At 34.5% G+C, this 19,758-nt stretch overlaps 1 protein-coding gene and 1 long non-coding RNA gene across 2 annotated transcripts in view; one reads left to right on the forward strand and one right to left on the reverse strand.

The window, feature by feature from the left end:
- The first annotated feature begins 1,868 nt into the window (after window positions 1–1,868).
- LOC127837549 (uncharacterized) lies at window positions 1,869–10,537 on the forward strand. The gene is made up of 3 exons (XR_008029336.1): window positions 1,869–1,982; window positions 2,932–2,990; window positions 10,029–10,537. It is a non-coding gene; the product is annotated as an uncharacterized LOC127837549 (long non-coding RNA).
- Window positions 10,534–19,758, reverse strand: part of LOC127837545 (endoplasmic reticulum transmembrane helix translocase-like) — a 154,968-nt gene continuing 145,743 nt past the window's right edge. The window contains exon 26 of the mRNA XM_052364729.1: window positions 10,534–10,648. Coding sequence (XP_052220689.1) covers window positions 10,541–10,648 — 108 coding nt within the window. The 3' untranslated portion in view covers window positions 10,534–10,540. The remainder of the gene's footprint in view (window positions 10,649–19,758) is intronic.

The following is a 19,758-nucleotide window of genomic DNA, read 5'->3' on the forward strand; positions in this document are numbered from 1 at the left end:
TGTGATGTTGTTGCTGTAAGCTCAATGCTATATTCGTGTTCAGTATGCGGTGAACGTATTATGCGTTCTCGTGTTTTAGTTGCAGTGAATCCCTTCATTAAAAATTATGCATAGAAGATGATGGCATATCTAACTAAAAACTTATTTTCATTCAGTTATTGCTACCTCAATGTAGTTATTGCTATTTATATAACCCTCGAACTGGGAAAACTGGGCTAAATGCATGAATATGCGTAAAGTGGCGTCCGAGATACGCATGCGTCCGAGATAAGCATGCGTCCGAGATAAGCATACGCAGACCGCAAAGGCCAATCAGGGATGGAAGTTTCCGCCTAGACTGTTTTTGTTTCGTTAAGAAGAGATTTCCTTGGAACATTTGTACCGTACAAGCGGACTGCAGAGGGATATCGGATGACAACTTACGCAAATGTTTTAGACCCAGTTTTCCCAGAGCGAGGCTCATTTGTATTTAAAAAATGAAAATGAATAAATATTCTGCATGCTAGCCAGCTATGTAACGTCTTTAATACCGTAAATCGTCTTAACTTTGTTTGATTGATTTCAAAGAGTAAATGAAAACATGTCGATGGCCATAAAGTGTAATGTTTACACAATAGTTGATTGTTGTAGGATTTGTTAATCTATTATTTTCGCTAGATGGCTTCGAAAGCCTGGGTCTTTAACAAATACTCTCGAGTCAGTTTCGTGGGTTAGTAAGAACTTAAGATGTTGAGAACTCTCCCAGAGACCCGTAACCTTCTGATCACACCATCCATCCATCCACCCAATCAATCAATCAATCAATCAATCAATCAATCAATCAATCAATCAATCTAAATAAATATATTAAGAAATATGTTTTGTTAACATTACCGGAAGTTTATCATTTACTTAATAATCATGCTTTGTAATATTGCCCTTATTGTATATTTTGTATCTGTGGGTGAAATAAATGTTTTGTTCTATTCTGTTCTATATAATTAAATCAAAACTAATAGCCAGTTGTTTAACATAATTGTGATAGAAAACTATCATACGTCACGCGCGTTCTGTCGCTGCGTTTAGACCTACTCCTGAATTTAAACATAACGCAATGCACACAAATAAATACTCAGAACTCTGAATTATTCATGCCTAAGCAGCAATCACAGTCTGCCATCGAATGTATACAAATAATGGCTTGGCAATGCTTTTCTAAAAACCTTCGCGCAGAAGTTTACTTAGTTCCACTCATATCCGTGTTCGATTATGGGCAAAGTGGGGTAGATAATAACGTTACCGTGTTAAACCTAAGAAAAAACAACGTATAACCACTTTGGAAGCCACATTTATGAATCAATCTTAATGAAGCTTGGTTAACCCATTTATGCCTAGCGTCCTGAAAAAAGGACATTGCAAACAGCGTAGACAGCGCATGATGCGGCGTCTCATCTGGGTCTGCGCTGTTTGCTTAAAGGATTTTCAGTAATAAACATTCTAAATATAGAAATAAGTACACTAGACATCCCTAATTTTCGAAATAAATTGATCCAATTTAGAAGGATGGGAGAGTCCACTGGGCATTGGACGTTGATTAATGACTCGTACATATGAACGACAATGCAGCAATTAGCTAAACCAAGATATGATAAAATTATTCAGACGTTCAGAATGTATAGACGTTTGATCGGACTCCGATAGATCCAAGACTTCCTTTCATTTTTATTAAGTTTGTGTATACGCCTTAGTTCGCATACTTCAATGATCAGATCTGTTCGACCTTTGTTTTTATCTGATTAAGTCAACAAGTACCGACTTGACCCATTATGAATCACAGTGGACTGATTGAGGTTCCAACGTGATAAGGGACTTAGAGAAATCGTGATTGTCGTTGGTTCCACTGAAGCAATTATGGCTATTGGTAATGTACTAGGGGCACGCGGGAAGAGCTACAAACAGCTGGAGGGGAAACATTTCTTCACTTCTGTTAACTGTTTGCACAGGTAAGGACGCTTGATTTTCGACAATGAGTATTGAAATCATGAAAATAATTGTATTTTCCAGTATTTTACAAAAGTTCGATAGTGTTTGATCAAAAAATATTTTGTGCAGATAAATAGTATGGTACGTTTGAAAAGAATGGATGTATTGATAGTAATTAAGTATTTATTAAATTAATAGAAAAAAAGATGAATATTCATGAGTGTTAATTCTTTAACATACTTTTTTACGTTTACATGGAACTGTTGTGTTTTGTTTTACTTGTTGACCTATGCGTAAATGCACTAAATATATTAGATTTAATGACGTGTTCAGTGTCCTGGTTCGCAATTGTAAAGCATTACGCAGTGCGTCCAAATACTATTGAAAACAATGTCTTTCATGCGATTGTATTGTACGTTTAAAGGGGCCTTTTCACAAATTTTGGCATATTTTGAAGTTTGTCATTAAATGCTTTATATTGATAAATGCAAACATTGGATCTAAGAAGCTCCAGTAAAAAAATCAAGAATAAAATTTTAAAAAAAGAAAAAAATAACCCCAGCAGGGCTCGAACCAGTGACTCCGGGTGTCCTGGAGTAAAAACCAATTAGACCGCTCGGCCATCCTGCCAATTATATATGACGGACGTATTTTATACTTTATATAAGTAATCTAAGTAATTTCACAAAATTAAACGACAACAACAGAACTCTCCAAATTATTCAATCGTTTCGCGTTGCAACGCTTTATAATTTTCAGGTTTTTAAATCGTCAAAAGATGCATATAATCGATATATTAGAGCATGGTAAATGTTCAGTTTTACTGTTTCCTCACAAATATCATAACTAAAACGAAAATTTGCGAATCTGAAACAACTTTTTTCAATTTTGTCAATTTGCCAAAACGTGAAAAGGCCCCTTTAATAAAACAGACCATTAATGGCCGTTGAATCGCTGCATATATTTTAGATCATCATGGGTCTTGGTTCCATTATCGTTGCTCTTGCGGTTTTCGGCGCCTGCCACGGGTAAGTGTTGCCAAGTTTCTTCGACATTGTTCCACTTAGCATATTTAAAGCTAAAATACTACCGCAATCATGTAATCAGTATGCGAATATATAGCCGATACGAATCAATGCGTGATATTTTGTGTGAAAATTGTGTGAAGTAAGATTATTTGTTATGTTTTGTGTTATATTTTTAGTTGAGCACTGACCCATTTTTTTAGCTTGTCTTGTCAAATTTTAAGATCGTGGTGTGAAATAAATTCTCACAATAATCAACCTCTGTTTTAACGTGCACACACGTTGAAAACAAGCTTTGCGACCCGCATTAATATTTGAGCCGTGCTTTGTGAAAATGGGTTTTAATGAATGTGCGTTAAGTGTTGTCCCATATTTGCCCGTGCAATCCGCTCAGGCCAATCCGGGGCGACCATTTCCGCATTAATTGGATTTTTGCTAAGAAGAGACGAAAAATACTATAAAAGCGGGAAGTGTCGTCCCTGATATGCTTATGCGGACTGCACAGGCTTTTCACAGAGCACTGTCAATCTATGTCGGTTGCTATGCCGAGTCGAGCCAAAAAACTACTGAACGCACCGACTAATCTACATGTAGGACGACACTTAACGCACTTGCATTTAACCCCCATTTCGTCGACCAAGGCTCATTTGTTTTTATGTCCCCCACCACAATAGTGGGGGACATATTGTTTTTGCCCTGTCTGTTGGTTGGTTGGTTTGTGTGTTTGTTTGCTCCAACTTTAACATTTGCCTTAACTTTTGCAATATTGAAGATAGCAACTTCATATATGGCATGCATGTGTATCTATAAGTCACAGTTACTCGAAAGAGTAAAATGGTTTCCGGATGATAACTCAAGAATGATTGCGCCTAGGATCATGAAACTTCATAGGTACATTGATCATGACTGGCAGACGACCCCTATTGATTTTCAGGTCACTAGATCAAGGTCACAGTTACAAAAAACGTAATCACAAAATGGCTGCCACTACAACTGACAGCCCATAAGGGGGGCATGCATGTTTTACAAACAGCCCTTGTTTACATTACTGTTACAAGTAATATATATGAGGCTTGTCTTTAGAAAATTGGTCTACTGCCCTATTCTGCCTGCATAGTTTCAGACCAGCCTGTGCAACAGGCTGTCTGGTCGGAAACTACCCAATTCGTTAATAAGACCAATCATTTTTTTGTGACTGTCGCAGACAGCGTAGCAACTGACCAGACTGCCTGCACACGCAAGGTGGTCTGGAGCTACATAAGACCTATTAATGCAGGACGCAGTTCATATATGTTTCCCTACAAAAGTAGAATGAAATCAATGAAACTATATCACAAAGTCAATTCTGTAACACTAGAATTCATCTCCTTTACCACAAACATGGATTTAAATATACAAACCATTGCAATTTATCATGACAGTAATCAAGTTTCATGTTAATACGTAAAAGCTATCCGTGTAAAAATTGGGGCCATACATTCTGTCCATACAGTATCACACACTGCTTTGTATCTACTGTCAGGTACTGTGCTGTGAAACAAATCAACAATTTATTAATTCATAGAAATAGCTCTTGCTGTTTATTTTCCATTTAGTAAAATATCAATACAACAATTTATCAATAAATTAAAAACAATGACTGTAAACATGTCATGAATCTGCATGACATGAAATCCGCATACACCATGTAGTACATATAGCATTACATACCCCATGTAGTACACATAGCATTACATACACCATGTACTACACATAGCATTACATACACTATGTAGTACACATAGCATTACATACACCATGTAGTACACATAGCATAACATACACCATGTAGTACAGCTTAGTTTATATACATACACTGCAGTACAACATAGTATTACTTGCAGCATGTAGTACAACATAGTATTACAAACAGCATGTAGTACAACATAGTATTACATACAGCATGTAGTACAACATAGTATTACATACACCATGTAGTACAACATAGTATTACATACACCATGTAGTACAACATAGTATTACATACACCATGTAGTACAACATAGTATTACATACACCATGTAGTACTGCATAGTATTACATACAACATGTAGTACTCCATTGTATAACATACACCATGTAGTACAACATAGTATTACATACAACATGTAGTACTCCATTGTATAACATACACCATGTAGTACAACATAGTATTACATACACCATGTTATACAACATAGTATTACTTGCAGCATGTAGTACAACATAGTATTACATACAACATGTAGTACAACATAGTATTACATACACCATGTAGTACAACATAGTATTACAGACACTATGTAGTACAACATAGTATTACATACACCATGTAGTACAACATAGTATTACATACAACATAGTATTACATACAGCATGTAGTACAACATAGTATTACTTGCAGCATGTAGTACAACATAGTATTACTTGCAGCATGTAGTACAACATAGTATTACATACAACATGTAGTACAACATAGTATTACAGACACCATGTAGTACAACATAGTATTACATACACCATGTAGTACAGCATAGTATTACATACACCATGTAGTACAACATAGTATTACATACACCATGTAGTACAACATAGTATTACATACAACATAGTAGTACATACAGCATGTAGTACAACATTGTATTACATACACCATGTAGTACAACATAGTATTACATACACCATGTAGTACAACATAGTATTACATACAACATAGTATTACATACAGCATGTAGTACAACATAGTATTACATACAGCATGTAGTACACATAGTATTACATACAGCATGTAGTACAGCATAGTATTACATACACCATGTAGTACAGCTTAGTTTATATACATACACTGCAGAACAACATAGTATTACTTGCAGCATGTAGTACAACATAGTATTACATACAACATGTAGTACAACATAGTATTACATACACCATGTAGTACAACATAGTATTACATACACCATGTAGTACAACATAGTATTACATACACCATGTACTACACATAGCATTACATACACCATGTAGTACAACATAGTATTACATACAGCATGTAGTACAACATAGTATTACATACAGCATGTAGTACAACATAGTATTACATACAGCATGTAGTACAACATAGTATTACATACAGCATGTAGTACAACATAGTATTACTTGCAGCATGTAGTACAACATAGTATTACTTGCAGCATGTAGTACAACATAGCATTACATACACCATGTAGTACAACATAGTATTACATACACCATGTAGTACTGCATAGTATTACATACACCATGTAGTACAACATAGTATTACATACACCATGTAGTACAACATAGTATTACATACAGCATGTAGTACAACATAGTATTACATACAGCATGTAGTACAACATAGTATTACTTGCAGCATGTAGTACAACATAGTATTACATATAAAATACATTATAAAATAGTTTTCAATTCACACAGATGTACGACCTGCAATGGAAGTACACAGATTGGTCTTGATAAGGTCACAGTGGTTTTTTCTCACCATTTTGGGAATGGGTAGTGTGCATTGGGAAAATTCATGTATTGCTACTAAAATTGTATTTATTTGTGATAATGGTGTTTTTAACATTGTATTTTCTAAAGTTTTGCTCACAAAGCTGGATATGGAGAAATACTTTATATTGCGATTTCTATTTAAAACAATGTTTTTTAAATCTGTATTTATTTGGGAATTTTAGCAGTAATTTGGGAAAAATATATACTTTTTTGAGATTGGGAATGAGGTTGAATTTTGGCCCCAAATTTTACCCACACCAAAACACCACTGATGAATTTTTTAAAACAATCAGGTGTAATAGCACTTTATGGCAATATATAACATTTGTTGTTGAAATTCAGTCATGTTTGAACTTAATTTTGAGGTTAAACAAGAAGGCAAAAGGCCCTAAGTACCTGAGACCCCAAGGAACTTGACAGTTCTGATAAGGTAGTGTTCCCATGGTTTCACAAAAGAATGATAAGGAAAACAGTTGTAACACCAGGCATCCATGTTTTGAATAAACAAAATTATTTTCGAACTCAGATATCATCACAACAGATTTTAAATCTCTTAACAAGTTTAATTATTAGTGGGTAAAAAATGTGACTCGAGTGTTCGAATGGTTTTACTTAAGCCTTATAATGAACACTGCAATTCTATCTTGCAATTCTATCTTGCAGATTTTTCAATTCGCTATGATTTACCTTTTAAAATTCACAAAACAAAAAATACTTTCCCTTTTCCAAACAACATATACCAGTAAAATAAAAACACCACCGAGATGTGTAAGCCTTATAAGTAGCATGAATTTAAATATAAAAATATATTTAGAACAAATAGGTAATAATAATTCAAATATCTTAACAATCTAGAATTATTCCAGTATTTGTTTAATATATATTTTCAGCATGAATATAAAAAAGTGTTTTAGTGTTTAAAGTCGTGTTAAAATAATAATAATATATTTCAATATGAACTTTTTATATTTTGATTCAATAAATAAACTCATCAAATCATGCAATACTGTTTTTGTTAAAAAAATAAAAATAAAACTCACTTTCATGTGAAGATTGAATATGACATCAATCAGAACTGTTTTTCTTTAAAAACAGTGCATTATAAGGAATTTCACCTTTTGTATTTTTTATTTTTCACAAATTCTAAATAAAACAGGCACTAATATACATATTTGGATCATATAAATTGTTTTACAACAAATCTGGATGCTAGATTAAATTTATTTTAAATCCCCCAACATTAAACGTTGTTACCATGTCCATATTTGTATTAACACAGTTAAAAAGATTAAAAATACAATAACTGTTAATGAAACAAGAGCTGTCAGAGGACAGCGCGCTCGACTATTCGAGTGCTTGACAGTATAACGTAAGCCATCATGGGGAAATTGTTCAAATTATTCAATAAGGTCAAGGTAATAGTTCAGGTATATTTTCCACAATCTATTAAACGTTTGTGAAGACATAAAACAAACTAATAAGATTTTATTTCAAGTTTGATAGCAATAGCTAGGGTGGGAAGTTTGGACGATCCTTCAAATATAAAGTAAATAAATATTTAAAAAAAATTAACCATGTTTCAAAGAAAATTATTCTTTTGGGGTTGGGTGGGGGGTTGAGAGGGGGGTAGAATGTGGGGTGTGGTCATTTATTAGACGATTTTTCAAAAATAAAAAAGGGATTAAAAATATTTAAAAAAAAAAAAATTTGGGGGGGGGGAGGGGGGCAGGGGTTCTGGGTTGGGGCGTGGGGAATTGTTTGAGTGGAATCCATTGTGGTATTCAGGTAAGTGTTGTTTTGTCAAAGTTTTAATAAAATCTGATCATAAATAAAGAAGTTATGACAATTTAACTAAAATTTATTCTTTTGACATTGAGAGAAAAGGTCATTCAAAGGTCAAGGTCAAATTGAACTTGCCAGGTACAGTACCCTCATGATAATAAGAAAATATTTGAAGTTTGAAAGCAATAGCTTTGATACTTTAGAAGTCCATTTGATCTAAACACAAAATTTAACAAAATATTCAGTTACTAAGACAAAAAGGGCCATAAATCTTACAAAATGCTTGATACAGTTGTCTGCTCTTGTTTATAGGTTGGGGTCATGTTGGTAAAGAAGTATGCAAAATCTTAAAGCAATATGTCAAGGGACAATGAAAATATTTGGGGTGGTACGCAAACTTTAACATTTGCACGCTAATGCCAACGGGAACGCTAACGCCGACATGAGTAGGATAGCTCCACAATATATATTTCATATATAATAGTCGAGCTAAAAAGTCACGAAGAAGTCATTATTATACTTTAAGTATCCACAGAATATTAAAAAATATTAATATAGAACCTGCAGTTATCAATTTTGTTTGAGATTATCACCAAAATGATTTCACATTCCAAATTCACAGTCTTTAAACATGAAGAGTTGACGGAATTGGCTAACATCCACTGTTCAATATATATTTGTGTCTTGTTCTGTGAAAGCTGGTCATAATGCATGTGCGTAAAGTGTCGTCCCAGATTAGCCTGTGCAGTCCGCACAGGCTAATCAGGGACGACACTTTCCGCTTTTATGGTATTTTTAGTTTCAAGGAAGTCCCTCCTTACCAAAAATCAAGTTTAAGCGGAAAGTGTCGTCCCTGATTAGCCTGTGCGGACTGCACATGCTAATCTGGGACGACACTTTAAGCACATGCATTATGACCAGCTTTCACAGAACAAGACACATTTAAACATGCCCTACAGTCAAGCCATTCTTAAAAATTGGTCCCCAAAAAAGTCAGTTGGACTCACATTATTTCTGCTTTATGTTGACCATCAATAATTCTATAAATACTAAAATGGCTGAATGTTTGACAGTTAATCAGGGGTAGGTGAGTTTAAGCTCGAATCCTGCCTTATGTTTCATCTTGCAATACATAATGAAATAATTACTATGGCCATCGCCCCCACCCCTCCCCCTACATCTGGTTTGAATAATTCACGGGTCAGTTATGTTGCATTAAGGTACATGTTTGTATCCTCATAGCTGCTCAACCCCTTACATAAGCTTGCTTTGAAAATATAGGAACAAACAATGTGCGCATGGATTATGTTGGATATTTATGAGTTTCATGTCAACGATAATTCAGTCTTTACAAAATCATACAATGATAATAATTGTTCATCGCAATGCTACATTCATTAATCTACCCACAAAAGAAATGGAAATGAATATAAAACAGATAATAAAGATTTTGCAAAAAATGATGACAACTTATTGAAGAGTTCATTACCATGAACATTCTTAATGTTTACAAAAATGCAGATAACAGTGTTTCAATATATTGTAAATGATTTATTAAATAGCATTTTTCTCAATAACTTAATTCTAACAAATACATTTCACGGACAAAAAATAAACGTTTGAAAAAATACCAGGTTGACAAAATTGTTATCAACCAATGTAGGATCAAACAAAGCCAATCAACTAAATACATCTTACATCTTACAGATTCCACCAGCCATCAACCATTGCAGTCCATGATATACAAGTTACTCTCTACACCAGCCATACACCAGTGCAGTCCATGATATACAAGTTACTCTCTACACCAGCCATCCACCAGTGCAGTCCATGATATACAAGTTACTCTCTACAGCCATCCACCAGTGCAGTCCATGATATACAAGTTACTCTCTACACACACATAAATGAGCTGCACTCTGAGACAAATGGTCTAAATGCATGTGCATAAAGTGTCTTCCCTGATTAGCCTATGTAGTCCGCACAGGCTAATCAAGGACGACTCTTTCCGCCTAAACTGGATTATTTCCAACAAAAGACTTTCTTTTAACGAAAAAAAACATAAAAGCTTAAAAAGTGTTGACCTGATTAGGATAAGGGGACTGCATAGGATCATCTTGAAAGACACATTACACATATGGATTATGCCCCTTTTTCTCGCAGCGCAGCTCCAATGATTGAGTTAAAATCCTAGACGAAATCTAGATGAAGTGCTGTCGTTACCGCCGCCTCACTTTCCCGGTTCCACACAGCAGCTGCAGGGTCCTGTCTATGACAAATGCGCCAACAATGTCCGCTATGACCACTGCCATCACAGTATTGCGAAACTGAAAGCAAAATTAAATCAAACATATGGTATTTTCCGGCTTATAAGTTGCACTGTAGTACAAGACGTATCCAATAATTTTAACATTTGCAAGTAGTGTTCATATTTAAGCTGCTCCGGATTATAATACGCTCTTAAAGTACTGGGGGGAGGGGGCTGTACAATAATAGTTAACATTTATCATGCAGTTGGCATGAGTTGCAGCATTATTTTTGCGCGCTTTTTATCGGGACAAAGGATCAGCACAAAATACGTAAGCCCTGTTTTTTTGAAGCTAAAATATATTATTGTCATGTAAACATTATAATTCTTAAGTGTGCTTCGGATTAAAAATTGAATTATGCTTATTTGATAATTCATTAAAACATTTACAGTTGTTTGAAATGAATTCATTGATAATTTATTAAAACGCTTTATGTGTCGAAAAACAATTTCAACGAGGATTATACCCGGTTGCCATCATCAGTCTCATCATTTTATCATGGAGGAGTACAAGGAAGGGACGAATAAGTGACATAACCCCTGGAAATATCGACTGATAGTTCATGCATGACTGATTCGCAACCATTTGAATCTTAAATGCCTTAAAGTCATCTTTCGGGAAAATTGTACAGTAAATATATGAAAAACTACTTGTTTAAATCTTTATTATATTAAATTTACAAATAACATATTACATAATTACATAACATAATTATAATTACTTGCTGCATAGTGAACGTTTAGCTTGTACTCTAATATTTTTTGTTTTATAGTAGTGAGTACCAATTTTGGTGAAGGATACAATTGTTTCAAACAGACAAACAAGTAACAGGCAATAACTATCACTCGCACATTTATGCAATTCTTACTTAAAATCTAACTTTATTTTAAACAAGAGCTGTCGGAGGACAGCGCGCTAAACTATTCGAATGCTTGACAGTATAACGTAAGCCATTATGGGGAAATTGTTAATATTCAATAATTGATTAGAATATCATTCAAAAATATAAAAAGGAAAAAAATATATATAAAAAATTTGGGGGGGGGGGGTAGGGGGGTTGAGAGGGCGTTATAATGTTGTGTGTGGTCATTTATTAGAGGATCTTTCAAAAATAAAAAAGGAAAAAAAAGATTTTTTTTTGAGGGGGTAGGGGGGGTTGAGAGGGGGGTATAATGTGGGGTGGGGTCATTTATAGGATGAACTTTCAAATAAAAAAAGGGAAAAAAATGTTTGGGGGGAGGTAAGGGGGGCAGAGATTCTGGGTTGGGGCGTGGGGTATTATTTGGGTGTTGTTTTGTCTAAGTATTAATAAAATGTGATCATAAATAAAGAAGTTATGGCAATTTAAGCAAAATGTTCAATTATCTACGTATAAAAGGAGCTATACTTCTGTGAAAATACTTGATACAGTTGTCTGCTCTTGTTTATAGGTTGGGGTCATGTTGGTAAACAAGTATGCAAAATATGACAGCAATATGTCAAGGGACATTGAAAATATTTGGGGTAGACCGCATGCACGCAAACGCCAACTGGAACGGCAACACTGACGCCGGGGTGAATAGGATAGCTCCACTATATATATTTCATATATAATAGTTGAGCTAAAAATTGTGTCCATATATTAGACACACCGGAATATAAGACACAGACAACTTTTTTCTGTTAAAAACTTGCGCCTTATATCTCGAAAAATCAATCAAACCTTATAAAGGTTAAACACTTACATTACTACGATGAAAGCTACATAACCAACCAGATTCACGTGCCCAGAATGGGATACAACCCGCTCTACTCGCCTCTGTAGGTAATTGCACCAGTTCTACTCACCTCTGCAGGTAATTGCACCAGTTCTACTTACCTCTGTAGGTAATTGCACCAGTTCTACTCACTTCTGTAGGTAATTGCACCAGTTCTACTCACCTCTGTAGGTAATTGCACCAGTTCTACTCACCTCTGTAGGTAATTGCACCAGTTCTACTCACCTCTGTAGGTAATTGCACAAGTTCTACTCACCTCTGTAGGTAATTGCACCAGTTCTACTCACCTCTGTAGGTAATTGCACCAGTTCTACTCACCTTTGTAGGTAATTGCACACGTTCAAAGTACTCATTGGCCTCAGGTAGGAGACCGCTAGCCAGGGCTATGATGGCTCCCCCGGAGATGGAGATGCTGTACAACATGGGCCTGTTGTAGATCAGGCTCTCCATAAACGGCTCTCCCTGTGGAATCATAGGAGACATATGTTTTTGTTATTATTTTAAACTTATCATTTACCTTTATCCCATCAAATTTCTTAGTCGTAAATTATTTATTTAAAAATAGAAAAGGAAAATCGAACTACACGGAAAATCCCAAAGTTATTTTAAACAAACATTGTTTCATTATTTTAATCGTGCCGAGCCTAATACATTACAAAATGATCAGTAACTAACCTGTTTTTCTGTTTATCATACCTCTACGTCCCCGATTTTTAAGAAATAATGAGAAAAAAATCACTAAACAACTGCAGCTTTAGCGTGAAAGAACATGCATTGTGTCGTATGACGTGTTAATAATGACGTAACGAGTACGCGCACTTAATATTTGTAAATAATGTTTTTAGCTTTTTGAGTTGCATTATGTGTTGAAAATATATTACATCTTGGTATCAAATTGTTTGTTTTGTTGAATCTGATTCGATTTTACTAAAAATGATTACTTTATAGTTGATTTCGAGTAATATGACCATTCTCCGCCGCGCGTGACAGCTATATTTCAGCACTGCCGAAATAGAGAAAAATTTATTCCACAGTGGTTTATTTCGACAATGCACGTCTGATGATGGGATTACTTCGGCTTAATAGGGAAATTACACATATGTAAAGTGAAAGAAGTGAACACTACTCTAAATTTGCTAGTAGTGGAACTTAACACACCTCAACATTATACAGCATAAAGTAATTTAAAGAGTATCGCGTGACGATCTCTGCAATACCGGGTAAGTTCAATTAGAACTGATAGTGAAGATGAGTTGATGCAAGGACATAAAGGATATCCTGGTTTGAAATAACGGGGATGCTTTGTTATTTTTTCTCCAAAAACGCATTAAATAAGAGTGAACAGGGTCCATAACTCGATTATGATTATAACTACCGTGTGATGGTTAATACAATAGTTTATCAACCCTACCGCACTATATACCACTTAAATCAAGCGGCAGATAGCATGTTGAACTTGTTTGCGTTATGATACTATGAGCTATATCTGTGTTAACACCGTCATCCGTCCGACTACGTGTTACTGAACGGCTGCGATATCTTCGGACATAGTGGAGTTGATTTAACAGGTAATACTTGTGTATCCCTTGTATTAGTAGCTTGTTTAATGGAATACAGTTATACCACGTACCTAGACGTACTTTCAACAAGCTACTGCAATTATCTGACTTGCCGCCGCATTTTTATTTGTATGTCACTTTTGAAACTGATGTATGCTGTGTTACAACCCGTTTTGTAATAAAAACCCGAATTGTAATAATTATTACAAAGTGGGTTGCGATGCATTGTTACATTTCGGGTCGACAGTAACAACCCGTTTAGTAATAAAAACCCGAAATGAAATAAATTGTATTATGTCCTTTAAATCAGAGATAAATACTTTTTTAGAAGTTATCTTTCATGTTTCATGTTTAAATTAGTTGTAGAGTAGGTATTGACTGTTCCCCCGACCTTTGTTCTCATAGACTCCATTAACAAATCATGACACTACTACAATCGCACATTGCAATCTACAATATTTTACTATCATACGCAATATGACGATTGTAACCGATTACTCAAAGTGATTATGCGCTAAACCAGTCGTGATACATCGGCTTTCTCCGATAGCAACAGTACGATGAAATAATCGTCTGCTGGTCCAGGTAACATTACACTAAATCATAAGTAATGCCTATTTCTAAAGAGTTCCTTTTCTCTTCGGTATTAAAAGCGATTTAGCGATCGCACCCATGCATTTTGTGATTATTTCCTGCATCCTGTGTGTCTGCAACGTTTTGGCGCATTTCATTGGGGATTACGTTGAAAGATGACTGTTTGGGGTGCGTTTATTGAAGTACGGGGTTTTTGTCGAAATTTCACTTTCGAAACTCTGTTTTCCGAGATTGCTTGCCTTTGGGCGAATTTTACTTTCTTAGAAGTTGCGAGACTATATATTTTTGAGTGCATTTATTGAAAGAGGACAGATTTATCTTTAAAATGATACCGGTCTTGCAAAATTTGATATATAGGAGATACAAGAAAAATGCTTTGAAAGTTGGCAGTTATATAATGGGACTCTATGGGAAATGGAATTAGTGTAATATAACCTCCATATTCGCGCTTAAGTACATTACAGCATTGTTACAACCCGTTTTGTAATAAAAACCCGAATTGTAATAATTATTACAAAGTGGGTTGCAATTCATTATATCATTTCGGATCGACAGTAACAACCCGTTTTGTAATTAAAATCCGAAATGTTATAAATTTTATTATGTCCATTAATTCAGAGATACAGAATTTTTTTAGAAGTTATTTTCATGTTTAAATTAGTTTGAGAGTAGGTATTGACTGTTCCCCCGACCATTGTTCTTATAGTCTCCATCAACAAATCATGAATGTAATAATTTATTACAACGTGCGTTGCGATGCATTTTTACATTTCGGTTGGACAGTAACAACCCGTTTTATAATCAAAACCCGAAATGTAATAAATTGTACCATGTCCGATAAAGTCCGAGATACAGTATTGTTTAAAATTATTTTCAATTTTAAATTAGTATTAGAGTAGGTATTCACTCTTCACGACCTTAGTTCTAATATATTGTCATCAAAAATCATAATAAGATATTACAAAGTGGGATGGTGCGATGTGAGAGAGAGAGAGAGAGAGAGTGAAAGAGAGAGAGAGAGAGAGAGAGAGAGAGAGAGAGAGAGAGAGAGAGAGAGAGAGAGAGGGAGGGAGGGAAGGAGGGAGGGAGGTAGGGAGTTAGGGAGTCTCTGATGGCGTTAGCTTTTACAGTTCCCAGGAGTTTCAACATTTCCTGGCTGAATGGGACATCAATCATGTTCAAAAGTAATGCACTTTACAGTTTAAATCTTTTAACATAAAATTCAACAAAAGTCTCTGCCCCGAAAATAAGTTCATTATTAACAGGGGAAATAATATCATACAATCCCCATGATTCAACAAATTGAGAGTAATTCAATCTTTTAAAATCAACAAAAATTCTAAATCTAAATAATGACAAAAACATAGTAAGACTATCGATAACTTTAAACAGTTTTTTATGATGTTTTGTTTGATTTTGCAAATGCCAAATTCGAAATAGATAAGATCACAAAATTGTGTAATTATGTCCAGCACTATCTGCTTAAAAATAAAAAAACCTAAACATCTTTTCAGAAAAAGAGATTTTTGATTCTGAGGCAATATTTTACAAATATATAACAGTTTTATTGAGGGGACTACACAAGGAACATTCTATAAATATGTGCGAAACAGTTTCAATATTTTTACCGATATAACAAGTTTTGATTTTTGAAATTCATTTCAGGTAAATAGTGCTGCAAACAGGCACACATAAGTCGCTTATTTAGGGGAGTAACTGGCCACTGATCATAAACAAAGAGTTTATATACAGAAATGTTCGTCTGGGTCTGTAGATTATGGTATGAGATTTCATTTGTTCGAAAAGTGCTGGAGAGCTTCAAAATCCAAGATTGCGTCCAAGATGGCCGCCAAAAGTGTCCTACTCACTGTATACATTACAACTTTTATTTTATTCGGGGAAAATTGCTATCCTCCTTATAAATCAACATTAAATGAAAGGGGTGTGTATCTTAAATGCTTTATTTACCTATTGCCATGTACTGGAATGCATTTTTGTGCATATTTTACTGAAAATCAGCAAAAAATGCTCCAATTTTAGGGGCAAAGTCTAATATCTTTATGTATAACTATCAAGTATTTGATTAACATGTACTTAAAATCAGGTAAAATTAATAAGTGTATTAATATCCTTTAAAACAAATGAAAAAGAAAACGTTATGGTCAAAAATACGATCCAGATATCACTAAATAACATTTTAATTGATGAAGTGATTTGTAACTGTACTTTCATTTGATACATTGTGTTAATTCATAGCTTAAAACTCAAATTATGATTTTATACCAGTTATATGTTATCCATTTATATGAAATTATATACCATTTTTATGAACTAAGTAAACTTTTAACTCTGAAAGCTATGACAACTATAATAATATAAAGAATTATTTGATTTTAGATACTAAACATTTGTTGAGTTACTCCCCTTTGATATAAATTTACAATACACATAAAAGTTAGCAGACACCAATGTCAAACTTGTTTTGTCATTTTCACAGTTTTCATTTCCATGTACATCTAATATGGTAAGTATTTAACATGTTTATTCATTGTTCGTTTCATAACTACATCATAAAACATTTTCTCAAACTTCATCACAAGGAAATTTGTCTGCTATGTCATTGATGTTATTCATCACGTATATTTACTAAAAATCCGTTTGAATACATGCAAAAGTAGTGTGCGTGAAAATTTGAAACCCTAACATGAAACTTACACTGTCTTTTGTATTTAATAAGAGGTGCTAATATTTGTTTTTCCAAAACTTGAGTAGTACTCGGATAGGTACTAGTAAGCGGACATTGTTTTCACTCATTTTATTATCTTGTAAATTAACTTATTTGATTTTTTTTTTCTGTTGATGAATGATTGTGTATGCCTAATATATGTTAATTTCTGCCTATTCTAAACTATTGTTTGAGATATATTAATAGGTTCGACAAAAGAACTTCATCAGCTAAGGGAATGCCACAGTCTTCGGTGAAGAAAACATGGCTACATCTGGAGAGAGCTTTAAGATCTACTATGACTGCAAAGTAAGACAGTATGTATTGTTAATTGTAATTCTGTTGATCCATTATTACAGTCATTTATTTAAGAGGTTTGTGTATACTAAATGGTTAGATATAAATGTACTTACAATAAGAACACAGGCAAGTTATAATTATTATTAAACCAAAGATGATTTTTGTTTGCTTCAAAAAAATGAAGCAGAGGATTGTACTGAAGACATATATGACAACCATGTGGTGATCCTGGCCTGGTATGTCAATGATAATGATATTCATAAATATCATAGTTTGACTTCTCTCAAACATGATCCTTGAGAGTAGAACATTAATGTAATTTCAAATTCTCTATTTTTCTGCAAAGGATTTCATATGTTTTTCTGTTTTTCAGGCCCAGATGGTCCTATGATGACTCAACAATCGATGACAAGGAAAACACAAGAACGCCTTATTCAGACGAGGTCAACTTTTGAGAACTTTGACTGGAAATCAAAGTGCTTCATTTGTGGCGAAAAGTGCAGCCGTCATAGAGGCAATACATCAATAGGTTTTAGCAAAAGTTGGTCCCTAGGGCCAAACAAAAAAATTGTGTGTTTCGGGAAACGGCTGAATTTATTTTTTTTTAGGTAGGGAAGGTATTTTTTTCTGGTCTTTGCGATGGCTCACATGCTTTTTCAATGGAAATATCCGGGAAAAAAACATCGTGCGGAAGTATGCGCGGCTTAGAAATTGGACCATATTCCGTTTCTTGTTGAATTCTCAAATGCGCATAATTAAATTTGTAATCCGAAACACTTTTTCCTATTTAATTTTTACTCGACGTTATCACATTCTTCAAACAAACTGTAAATGTACAGTGTGTTTCAATCTTTTCTCTCGAGAAAAGCGCGCGCAAATTATTCCCTACATGAACAACGTCACGTCAAACGCATGGCAGCGTGCGTGCATTAAATTTCCGTTTAATGTTCCGTGGTAAATTTTAACAGAATGATATAGCGAATGATTTGGAATTTGACATTTCCTCAAAATAAATTGCAGATCAAACACACTGTATATTTATCGTTACGAACGTTCACATAAGTCACTATTGAAACAGTTATTGTACTGTACACTGGTGCAACAGAAAATCCAGACAAAACTGGATTAAGTGCTGGGTGTTGTCAAAACGAATCCCGGAATAAACCCCCTTCGGAAGAAAACCCCTTCCCTAAAAACAGCATAGCGGAATAAACCCCCTTTCACATTTTGCATAAACGGAAGAGACACCCTTCCATAGCGGAACAAACCGCCTTCCAGTTTTTAGACAGGCGGAATAAACCCCCTTTATAACTGTTATTCAAACTGTTCGAAAAACATTGACACGTAATTCGATTCACAATATTCCTGTTTGAAGCAATAATAAACATTTTGTATATTACATACTCACATTAGTATATATATATATATATATATATATATTAGAGACAAAATATTAACTGTGCAGTGACAATCTTGTGTCAAGCTCGTATGTACCAATAGGGGTCGTCGTCAACCGGGTTTCATGTTTTAGTTGTATACGTATACCAGGTCACTTTTATCTACTGAAAAGCATTTAGAAAAACAAAATTATGAAAAAATACTGGTTGATGTATAACAACACAAACACAAATAATACTATTAAAAAGTCTTATAAGCGGTACGTTGACCATATCTTGTGTCAATTTCATAGATCTATATGTGGGCTTTTAATTGCTAATTATATTTAAAAAACAACAACAACAGATTGACATAATTATACACCGAAGTTTGACAGGGAGTTATGTAGGAGTCACGCTGTTGGGCGGTTGGGCGATTGGTTGGTCGGATGATTGGTTTGTTTGTTTGTCCGAATCAAATGTTTAAAGTTTGTTGAGCGACTTCATTTGTCAAGCTATTGAATCGAAACTTGGAATATGTAATCCCCTTTAAAGTGTAGATGTGCAAGACACTTTTTCATGAGCAGTGATCCACACGTTCTTGAGTTATTTAGCCTTGATAGTAAACCTATTATGGCAAACGTATACAATTTTCTCCGTTTGTGAAGTGATGTTTTTTCCATATTTCTCAAGCGATAGAAGTGAAACTTGAAATATGGCAATAACCTGAAGTGTATGATGTTCAATACACAATTGTGTTTGCTGTTTCAAAGAAGTGAGAGGGTATGTTAAGTCATGTTTGTGACAAAGCTGTAGT

Source organism: Dreissena polymorpha, chromosome 7, assembly GCF_020536995.1.
Source record: "Dreissena polymorpha isolate Duluth1 chromosome 7, UMN_Dpol_1.0, whole genome shotgun sequence".
Taxonomy (NCBI): domain Eukaryota; kingdom Metazoa; phylum Mollusca; class Bivalvia; order Myida; family Dreissenidae; genus Dreissena; species Dreissena polymorpha.